General features: G+C 40.2%; 1 protein-coding gene across 1 annotated transcript in view; it reads left to right on the forward strand.

Annotated features, from left to right (window-relative positions):
• Nucleotides 1-511: 511 nt before the first annotated feature.
• Nucleotides 512-11,719, forward strand: part of IL17RA (interleukin 17 receptor A) — a gene marked incomplete at its 5' end in the record, with an annotated part of 26,558 nt that continues 15,350 nt past the window's right edge. The window contains 6 exons of the mRNA XM_015417165.1: nucleotides 512-536; nucleotides 2,429-2,575; nucleotides 4,924-5,051; nucleotides 5,896-6,022; nucleotides 7,707-7,754; nucleotides 8,093-8,250. Of these exons, the coding sequence (XP_015272651.1) occupies nucleotides 512-536; nucleotides 2,429-2,575; nucleotides 4,924-5,051; nucleotides 5,896-6,022; nucleotides 7,707-7,754; nucleotides 8,093-8,250 (633 nt within the window). The remainder of the gene's footprint in view (nucleotides 537-2,428; nucleotides 2,576-4,923; nucleotides 5,052-5,895; nucleotides 6,023-7,706; nucleotides 7,755-8,092; nucleotides 8,251-11,719) is intronic.

Genomic DNA, 11,719 nt, shown 5'->3' on the forward strand with positions numbered 1-11,719 from the left:
TCTTGAATAGGACAATAAAGTTACTTCCTGGTTCAGCACTCCGTATATATCTGCCTCCTGTGCAGAGATCCTTCTAGCAACTGTGGAGGAAGAAAGGGTTGCTAAGCCAGTACAAAGATCAATGCTTTGTCTTGTGAAATCCTTGAGTTAGCATGCCTTCTCCCCTTCCCCTTTGCATGTGGCTCAGATATTGAAAGTTTCCCAGTTTCCAAGAAACTGCAGTTGGGTTGTTCTCTTGCCTGAAAGCCAGGATTCTAAAACACAGTTTAATCCTGCTTTGTAAGCCAAGAGGACAAACGACATCTTGTTTCATTTAATTAGAACATGGCAACCAGACCTTTGTTACTGGATCCACATTCCAGGGTATGATCAAGCCAGAGGACTTCAGAGATTCCCTCTCCTGATGGGCTTACTGTAGCTTGTTAATTACATTGTGCTGTCTCAATGTAGCTGTTTCAGGTGTGAGTAAGCATTGGTCCACTCAATGACATGGTTGTTCTCTTTCCTGCAGGGTCTACACTGCATTGTGAGAAACAGTAAGTATCATTTTTTTTAAAAAAAAATTGCTTTTATCTCATTTATTTTAGAGCAAGAGATTTATGCTAAGCCTTTAGACTGTCAGCCTAACTACTTTGACATGGAGCTTTCATATCTAAGGCCAGTAATAACAATAGGCATGTGAGGCAGGCGATGGCGTAAGAATTGTAGGACAGAAGATAAGGGTTGTTTTAAAGTATTCTTGATTGTTCAGAATTTTAGGAATATGGTGGGCTTAAAAAGCTAGTAAATTTCATTCTCTGTTTGGCGTGGATGTGTCAGGAAGGGGTGTATTAAGCAGCCTGTTTGTTCCTATAGTAGGCTTTCTTATTGGAGAGTGCAGTACAATGCAGTTTCACTCATGATGCAGTATGACCATAGCTTCTCTTCATGGTGACAATTACCAGGCACTAGTTTTGATGGATCAGAGGAAATTTTCTACTGGTTTTCCTTTCACCACTGTCCGCACATGCACCGAAGTGAAGTAGTCCTGCTATGTATAGTGATGTAAAACTTCTAGACATTTTGAGTTTTGCTTCTCTTTTCTTTTAAATCGAGAAGAATTGAAATACCACTCTTTGTTATGAAGCCTGAACTTTTTACTGCATGCGCTGCTTCTAATTTAAGACGTATATACAAAAGTACTTTACTTTTGGCATATTTCTTTAATGTAAAAGTCTACATGTTGTAGTTCTCTACAAGCAAAATTGCAAATGTATGTAGTACTAATGACCAGGAACTAACTACTGCCTCCAGTGCTACCCTGGCCACATGTATGTTAGTTTTTGCTGGTGAGAAGGAAGAAAAGAGAAAAGCTGAATATTGGAAGTACACGTTCTGTAGTAAACAGAAGTGAATTGCAGAGAAACCACTGTAATAAGTTTAGCAGCATACCTGAGTTAAATTTAATAACACTGAAAACATTAATCTCTTTAATAGTGGATTTTACACATTACAGCGTATTAATCGTGGCCAGATGAATCATATCCTTCAAAATATATCTAAAGTATAGCACAGAAATTATTTTATAATGCTGTAGATAAGGTGTCCCCAACATGGTGTTTCTTGGCACCCACCTAGTGTTTTTAGAAAGTGGGTGCAGCCAGGTGGGGCTTTTGCCTACCAAGACTTCTGAGACTGGCCATTAGTGATTTGATTAGTAGCATTTTTAAAATATTGCTTTGGAAGCAGCTGCCACCAGACCACAAGGGTCTTCACAGGTCTTCAATATGTGACAGAAGGTAAGCTGCAGTAGCCATTTTGTGGCTGGCTCCACCTTCCTGTGGCAACCATTTTGTCACTGTGCCCACCACACTGTGTCAGAATTTCAGAGGTGCCTGCAGGCTCCAAAAGGTTAGGGGACCCCCTGCTGTAGATTCTTACACATCCTGAGTAAATAAAACTTGTCTTTAAAATCATTTCACTCATGCCAAAAAAGAAAATATTTAACACAAGCATTTCTATCTTGGGCACCCCCGAACTTTCAATTTTTCCCATTGGGAAAATAAGGGGGAAGCCCGGGGGGGGGGGGGGGGCAGAATAGAGGAAAACCAGTTTTTGTTCCAAAACTTTCTGTTTTTCCCCCTGGACCTGCATCTCTGTGGATGCACGGAACCTTTTCAAACTGCAAGAGCAAAATGCCATTTTTTAATGCTCTGTTTTACACAAATACACAGTCACTTCATGTTGAAAACAGTGTATCAGTAAGATATTTTAACCCAGTCTTTTCCTTACTATATTCGTGTTTTACTTGGAAGGAGTTTTTTAGGTAGCTTCCTGTGCTGTACCACATTGGGGGGGGGGGTTAGCAGTCAGTTCTGATCCTCAGGTGTTTCAGTTGTCCTCTTAGAAATGGGACTTCATTTATGTTAAAGCTTGGTTTAATTGGTAGGTACTTGCTTGGATAAGTCCTGGCTTAAGGTTTCAGAATGGACTCCCTCAGCTCCAAGATCTCTTGAGGTCCATGCAGATGTTCTCCCTGGTGAAGGGGGAGAACTGCTTCCTGTGCTGAATATACAGTGGAAGGTGGCAACTGATGGTAAGTAAGAACAGTTTAATATACAGCTTGGAGGCCTGGTATTTAAAGGAGCTGTTGTCCCTACTTAAGTGGTACCTCAAAATACTGGTGACCATTCCTCAAAACAAAAAAGATATTATCCCTCTGTGTCACACTTTTGGTCAAAAACAGATGTATCTAACTGCAAGTCTAAGAATAGTTAATTTGTAATTTATCGATAAGAAAACTAGGTGTCTGCATAGTTACCAAAACCAGGAGGTATTCTTGGCCGTCAAAGCCTTGTTCAGGCCATTTCCATTTTTGGATGCTTCGGGAACCATTTTCGTTGCATGAAGAGATCCAGTGTGTGATATAAGACCAGAGAGGCCCAGGTTCAAGTCCTTGCTCTACTATGTGTGTGACCTTGAGCCAATTACTCTCTCACTACAGCCTTATTCAAGGGGTTGCTGTGATGACAAAATGAAGAGAGGTGTATGCCACCCCATGCTCCTTAGAGGGTAGCTGTGATAAAATGTAATACCGGGTGTTCAGGATGGAATTCAAAGATGAGCAGAGTTTAGTGCCTTCTTTACTAGTGTACCTGAGGGACTGCCTTTCCCCACATGTTCCCCGGAGAGCACTGCATTCAGGGGTGCAAAATTGGTTGGCCCTTCCAGGCCCCAAAGATGCCAGGCTGGCAATAGCCAGGGCCTTCTCAGTGGTGGCTCCATCCTGGTGGAATGAGCTCCCCCTTTTACAGTTCCACAGAGCCTGCAAGACAGAGCTCTTCCACCAGGCATTTGACTAAGGAGCCACATCATGCACCATGGAGTGTCCCTGGGCCCTGGATCTACCACCTTTGCAGTCTGCATTCTGGCCTTAGTCTGTACCCGCTGCACAACAAAGTGATTAGACTGAGCTGGTGTGTATGGGAATTATATGGTCACCTAAGGCATATGATAAATAATTTTGTTCCTGTTCTCTTAATAATGTTCCAGCATTTTTAGTATATTTAACTGTTTTAACGATATTTTTAATAATTGGTATTTATGCTTTTGATTGGTTTTAATTGTATTTTATAAGATGTCTGTAAGCTGCCCTGAGTCCACCTTCAGCGGGGAGGGCGGGGTATAAATTAAATAGATAAAATAATAATAAATAAATAATAGTGTGTCTTCTAGAGAGCTAGTTTGGTGTAGTGGTTAAGTGCGCGGACTCTAATCTGGGAGAACCGGGTTTGATTCCCCACTCCTCCTCTTGCACCTGCTGGATGACCTTGGGCAAGCCATAGTTCAGTCAGAGCTGTCCTTGAAAAAGAGCAGTTTCTGTCAGAGCTCTCTCAGCCCCACCTACCTCACAGGGTGTCTGTTGTGGGGAGGGGAAGGGAAAGGAGTTTGTAAGCCGCTCTGAGACTCCTTTGGGTAGTGAAGGGCGGGGTATAAATCCAATCTCTTCTTTTTCTTGGTAGATCATGGTTCCCATGTAGCATCTGCCATAACACTGCAGTTTGGTAGTGTCTCAGCCCTTCCCCCTTAACATGCCAAGTTCCTAATTATGAATTTGGCTTGCCACATTATTGCTAAAGAACAGCCTTATCTAACTCCACCACCACCACCCCCTGGTCTTGACTTTCTGCAAGCAAAACATCCTCTCTGATCCACAGCAAGCTATATACGTTGACCAAATATCTTCACGCTAGAAGCAATAGAGTTTCCATAATTTAGCTGCTAAGTACAGTATATGTTCATGTCTTGTTCATACGGGACAGCTTCAGTCTGGCAGGGACATGAGTAAATGGGTGGCAGACATTTTCTGTGATGGGCCAGATTTTTCAATTCTTCCGCCTTCTCTCTAGATGTCTCTTTTGGTTCCTTTTGCTAAGAGCCTTGCAGTCCTCGCTGCTTAACAGATGGCTAGCAGAACCAAAACAACAGCAAACCGAAACAGATCCTAGTTCCTGTGGTGCTATCCAGGGTGTCTGTTTTAGTCTGCCATGTTGCTAAGATTCGAGCAGGTCAAATTTGGGTTAGGAAGAGTTGTGCTGAGTGTCTGCTGTCCAAATAGCACTATTCACTGGCACAGTATTAGTAACAGGAACTGCCAGTGAGATGGATTTGTGGACAGCCTGGTTGTGTGATACCTATACCAAGGCATGGAATAAATTGATTCCTAACAAGCTAAGCATGCATCTTTTCATAGTGTAAAAGCAAAGTGTTTCATAGGGAGGGAGAAGTGTTCTGCAGTTTAAAGCCATCACACTTGAGAAACTCAGCCATGAGCTGAGGCTGCAGTATGAATCCTTTTTTCCCTCCATACAGATAAGGAGAAAATAAATTTGTCCTCTGAAAATTCCCTCCTTTCTATTTTTTCTGCCTCCCTTCTACAACCAGGAAGTATTCTACTCCTCCGAGGAGCAGAATTAAACGTGCTGGAGGTGAGCACTAACCGGCAGGTCTGTGCTCAGTTCGATTTTCAGACCAACCTTTCTCACCAGGTCAGACCAGACAATGGACGTCGGGTAAGTGAGAACAGAAAATGTTACATTTATTACTTTGCCGCCTTCTTCCAGTATTTGCTTTTTAGAAAATCAAAAAGCTAAGACCTGTATTTACGATATCAAAAACATACAGAAAACTGCACAAGTCATTTAATCAGAAAAGGCTGCAGGACTCTTATTTTCTTTCTCCTTCTTGCATCTCTTTCCCCACCATTACCCTTCTTATCTCTGTTGGCAGTGCGTTTACAGAAGTAGGAAGGGAAGAGAACTATCCAGGAAAACAGAGCATTAGGTCAGTGGCAGCCTTTTAAAAAAATACTTGCAAGGCAAGCAGACAATTGAGATTCAGTGACAGACTCATGTTTGCTAAAAACTGTAGAAGAGATGTATTTGCAGGAGTCATTTAGAGGAGAAGTGTGTGGGAGCTAGGTTATGTACAATGGAGGAAGCTCTGCCATACATGGGGAGAAAGGAACGGGAGAGGGAGAAATCACTTTCAGACCAAGTGGATCTAAAAAGATGAATCCTTGTACATGGCTGCTCAGTAACTGCCTCTTCCCCCATCATCTTTGTGAATTTGTTTTGCAGTCATGGTCCTAGTGTAGTAGGAAATCAACAGTGCACTGATGTGTATAAGTGTATTTGAAATAGCCTCTTTTTTGTGGACTTGATCCAACCAGCTTTTCTGCTAATGGAGAAAAAAGGAAAGGGGGGGGGGCATTTGACCACTGGGGCTCTGCTAGCAATCATGGGTCCTGCATGTACAAATGCCATGTGCACAGGGGCTGTAAGAAGGAGAGAAACAGGGTGAGATAGAGTGAAAAGGTTTGCTAGCTCCAATCTTATGTATGTTTGTTTCTCTCAGTGGAATTTCTCCTTCAACCACTTTGTGGTGCAGCCAGGTCAGAGATACCAAGTGACTGTCCATCACCTGCCCAAATTAAGCACTAGTGGAGACCAAAATTGCATAAACTGGTCATATACAGTACCAGGTAAGAAACCTTCTTGTAGTGATGGTAATGACATTTGTTGATGTGGGCTTATTTTACAATCTTATACTCTATAGAATAGGTTTTAGACCCAGATGTTCCTGGATAAAGATACCAGTATTCTATTACTTGTGTAGCACCTACAGCTTAACACAAAAAGTGTTAAGATAAATCATGCCCAGAGGTAAATATGAAGGAAGCCTAAGAAGGATGGGCCTGGAGAAGTAACTTGTAGGATGGGAAGGTACTTCTCAAATACGGAAAGTGATGAGTATGGAATGGGAAGAATAAGAATACCTTCGGGGTAGGGTGGGATTTAAATTCAAATATAAATAAATAAATAATGTTACAATATTCAAGAAGTTGAAGAGTTAAAGTGTTCATAGCTGAAAAAATGAATTCAGTTTTGGAACACTAAAAATTTGGTAAGGATTTGGTAAGTCACCTGAGTAATTTTCACTCTTTGTTATTTGTTGTTTTTTAATTTTATCTCCTGCATTCATAAACATAGTCCTTGATGGAGTCTGTAACAATAAATTAATGGCATTACACAGCATAAAATTCCAGCAGAGAATGAAATAACCAACAATAAAAACCATTGGAGCATAAAAACAATAAAAGCTGCGGTGTCTAAATGCAGGCTTGGCTTTTTCCCTAAATTGATCTGGCCTCATGCAGTACCATTTCAGCAGTACAGTGAGTCACTGTCTGTGACCTCTTCTCGTACCTTATATGTGAGGGCTTTACAGATCCAGTCCCTCAGCATAATTGCCCACTGGCAACTTCCTGCCAACTAATTCTTATTCATAGATAACCCCCCCCATCCACCACCTGTTCTCCCTTCCTAATCCTATGCATCTTTGATACTAGCCATTAATTGCATTGGAAGGATTCTGTGAAGTCTGGTGTTGTCAAGGAAAGGAAACCACATGAGTCCAGAGTCTCTTTTTCCTTACCGTTGCGGGACCCTAGATGCCAGTGGCCACATCTCAGTCCCAAACCAATAGAACCTGTTTCAAGTGATCTTTTAGAACTATAGTAGCTTTTTGCTAAGCTAAAGGGTTTTAACAGTCATCTAGAAATTAATCTGGAGGAGCACTTTTTTCTGGATGATCTGTGCCTTAGAAATGTTCCTCCGCAATGGCCTGCTATTCAGACATTGTAAACTCATGTTATTTAATAGTTTAGGTCAAATAGAGTGTCTAATCTATTAAAGGGGGGGAAGGTCAAATAGAGTGTCTAATCTATTAAAGGGGGGGAGGAGCAAATCTTGCAGTGTTCTTATTCAGTTGGTATGTAAATTGGCCATTGTTGACTGATCCGCTGCTCATTTCTTCTGTTTAAAGAAATGACCCATTAGCTCCCTTTCATTAAAATCCTTCATATAAATTTTTTGCATAAGGGGACGGAGCCAGACCTGAGTAACCTCTAGCTCACTCACTCTAGTTGTCCTTTAGTAGAAAAACCGCAGTTTTATTCCCAAGCCAAGCTTCAGTTCTAGCTGTTGCTGATTTGGTCCTCAGAGGTATCTTAGAGGCCCCCTACTTCCATCAGACCCTTTAGGTGATCCTTCCTTAATGTGTTGGCAATCCTTGGCTAATCTGTTCTTGCTAGGTATTACTACTTATTCTCCCTTATCTTTCCGCACATGAATGCAACTATTCTAATAAGTCACTTTTTGTTGCAGGTTGCATGGATCCTGCCATGAAAATGACGGCACCATGTCTGCAAATAGGTAGTGTTTCATCAAGTGATGTTCATATTTACAGCCTGATGTGTAGAAAATGACATGGCAACCCACTAAGGTGCTCCTGGTCACAGTTTTAATTAATGTTTCTTGCGATTTATCTCACCCCTCTTTTTTTGTCCTGTTTGCAACCCCACAGTGCTGATTTGCGGAGATATTTTTTTTATTCAGTAGATTTTGTGCTAGGGTTTAAATTATTTGTTTTGTTCTATCATTATATTGTTTTAATTTTTGTAGGCCTTTCGTGACCTAACAACCAAAAGTAAAATGTTCTAATTAAATTCATTTTTGATATTCAGAACTTTCTAATGCTTTTGTTCATACAGGTAGCCTGTGGGAGCCAAACATTGAAGGAACAAGGCTAGGTGATGATTCTGTTATGGTGAGCTTTAACCCAGCAATGGACCCAGCCAGTTACCACATCCATGTGACCAGTTTTCAAGATGAAAAGGAATGCAAGACAGGCAGGAAAGAGATCTCAGAGGTAATCAACCACTTGGGATGCTGCCTTCAGAACGTGGGCTCCAGTCCTCAAAGCTTAAATTCCACCTTATTCCTATCTGTTTTATTGTCTTGACTCGCCCTCAGTAATCCACCTTGAGTCCCTGTAAGAAAGATCGGTTATAAATAACATAAATAAATGAATAATTTCCTAGTTGCTAGTGCTACTTAGAGTTGCTTTTCAGTGCCTGTATCAGAGCACATACTTGAGCACCTCCCTTTCTGCTACGTGATGGAGTCTCCCGCCTTTCTCCAGCCCTAGAGGGTATCCTCAGTATCCAAGGATACCTGTTCATCATATGAGGAAAGAGCCCCTTCTAAGGAATCATTTCCCCCTCCTCAGCCTGATGCCCTTCTACCTCAGTCTCTACAGCATCAGAGAAGCTGTTGGCATTGGAGCAAAACAGCAGGTACCTGAAGGTCTTGTCCAAATACCTCTCGCACACAACTTCTCCAGGTGAGCAGACCTTGAGGGAACAAACCTGGTCCCTGAGAGCTAAGAGTGCCATGCACTGAGCTCACACCCACAAACTCAGTCCTGTGGTCAGATAACAATACATGTGGCACTCTCTGCAAACCACTGGATTAGCCCCCAGCCTCCTATTGGCTTTCTACTGTCTACTGGTTTTGTTGTTTAAAGCTGTTAAGGTTAAAGATAGGATGTTTACCCCAAAACTGGGAAGGATAATGTACATGCCTTGACTTCCTCACCTGGTGCTGAACTCGCATTCATGAATTCAGTTTCAAAGAGCTTTGTTTCTGGGGCTGTTTGTATACTATTTCTATCATAATTCCAGTGCTATACCCATTTAGCCTGTTGTGGCAAAAAACGATCTTGTGGCACTTTAAGAACTAGTAGTGTTTTATCCTAAGATTTCAGGGACTAGAGCCCGCTTCTTCCAATGCAATCACTGCACAGTGAGGAGCCACTCACTGTATCTGCAGAAGTGGGCTGCAGTCCACAAAAGCTTATGCTAAAATAAAATGCTGTAGTCTTTAAGGTGTCACTAGACTCCTGTTTATTACAAATGCCATGACAGAAATAAAGTCTACTTGTCCTCTGCACTAGGCCCCCATTTCTGTGCCTAAACTCACTATAACTCACGAAGCATCCGTAGGAATGAACGATGTTGTTTTCACATCACACCTCCATCCTTCTTTTTCTTTTTTTTTCTTTTTTTAACAATCTTTTTATTGGTTTTCATAACAAACAAACAAAAAATACCATCACTACTTACAACAAAGAGTTTCAGCGAACAGAAGTAACCTAATGATGTGTTCTCCTATCATATTTATCTCTCTAACCATAATTTGTATAAGGATTGTGTTTGTATTTATGCTTTGTTATGGCCAATGGCTAATACAATAAACTTGATGATGATGATAAGTTTAAAACAACCAAGAAAACAACTTTCACTCACATGGAACTTAACAACACAGTTACAGAAGTCAAACTAGAGAGTGCCTTTCCAAATGTTGAAATTGCCTTAAGAATATTTTTTTAACAATCTTTTTATTGGTTTTCAGAACAAACAAACAAACAAAAAATACCGTTACTTCTTACAACAAAGAATTTCAGCGAACAGAAGTAGCCTAATGATGTGTTCTCATATCATATATCTCTCTTTAACCATAATTCAACCTATATTTTTCCTAATTCATTTTTTCTTTCTTTTTTTATTGGTAAGGAAACAAGCATTTAAAACATTTAAACAAACAGCGAAATTTTTTGCTAATTCATGAACCAGACTGTCTACCAACCCCAATATAAGTATTCTCCTACTTGCAATACCAGACTTTCTTCTCTTTAATTCAAGATCAACACAGACAGCCTTCTGCTCTTTCATCTATTTACTCAGCATAGATTTCCCAAAGTTTTTAAAACAACCTAAGCAGTAATGATAGCCTACTTTTCCCAGTTAAATTCAGTAATTATCTGTACATTTTATATACTCTATAGTCTCATCAAAATAAAAACTCAATTTTCATACTCTGTTCTATACTTTCTGCTATTTTATTCCTACTATTGTTCCATAACTATAAAGTCTACTTGTCCTCTGCACTAGGCCTCCATTTCTGTGCCGAAACCCACTTTAACTCACGTAGGAATGAACAATGTTGTTTTCACAGCACACCTCCATCCTTTTTCTTTTCTTTTTTTTTAACAATCTTTTTATTGGTTTTCAGAACAAACAAAAAATGCCGTCGCTTCTTACAACAAAGAGTTTTGGCAAACAGAAGTAACCTAATGATGTGTTCTCCTATCATATTTATCTCTCTAACCATAATTCAACCTATATTTTTCCTAAGCTCTTTCATTGTCTGTATATTTTTACTTTTAACTTCTTACATTGAGACAACTAAGTACTCCCTAACTATTCCGTTTAATTTACAGAGATACAGAACTTTGCTAACTATGTTTAGACATGCAAACAGTTACACTACCCGGTACTTAAACTTCCAACACAGAAACCATTGAGCATTCCATAATTTAAACAGGCAGAAGAGGTTATTTTGCCACCAGGTACATACTGCAGCGTTGTCTTCTGGGGCACCTTCTTTTTGATAATCACAAATAAATGTCTTGCCCCTTTATACTCGAGGTATTTCATTTTCAGGTTCCGCCTTTTCTGTTTTGCCAGTTCTATTTTGTTTTCTTTGTGGTTTTTCTTATGGGGACGCCTTGCTCTTCTTTCAATTGATTTCTTCTCTTTTTGCCTGGTCCCTTTTATAAGTTCTATTCTCTCAGCGCGTTTTACAGATATTCCGTTTAATTTACAGAATATACAGAATTTTGCTAACTACGTTTAAACATGCGAACAGCTCGACTACCCGGTACTTGAACTTCCAACACAAAAACCGTTAAATTCATACAGGAACAAAATTATAAATACGCTGCCACATTCCCTCTTTCATTGTCTGTATATTTTTACTTTTAACTTCTTACATTGAGACAACTAAGTACTCCCTAACTATTCCGTTTAATTTACAGAGATACAGAACTTTGCTAACTATGTTTAGACATGCAAACAGTTACACTACCCGGTACTTAAACTTCCAACACAGAAACCATTGAGCATTCCATAATTTAAACAGGCAGAAGAGGTTATTTTGCCACCAGGTACATACTGCAGCGTTGTCTTCTGGGGCACCTTCTTTTTGATAATCACAAATAAATGTCTTGCCCCTTTATACTCGAGGTATTTCATTTCCAGATTCCGCCTTTTTTGTTTTGCCAGTTCTATTTTGTTTTCTATGTGGTTTTTCTTATGGGGACGCCTTGCTCTTCTTTCAATTGATTTCTTCTCTTTTCGCCTGATCCCTTTTATAAGTTCTATTCTGTCAGCGCGTTTTACAGAGTTCTTTAATTCTTTATCTTGCCTAGAACCTTCTTTTCTTTGTAAAAATAAGAGGTGAATCCTGTATCTTTTCTTTCTTGCTATCATCCCATT

This window comes from Gekko japonicus, unplaced genomic scaffold (genome assembly GCF_001447785.1).
Source record: "Gekko japonicus isolate JY-2015 unplaced genomic scaffold, Gekko_japonicus_V1.1 scaffold1297, whole genome shotgun sequence".
NCBI classification, from domain to species: Eukaryota; Metazoa; Chordata; class Lepidosauria; order Squamata; family Gekkonidae; genus Gekko; species Gekko japonicus.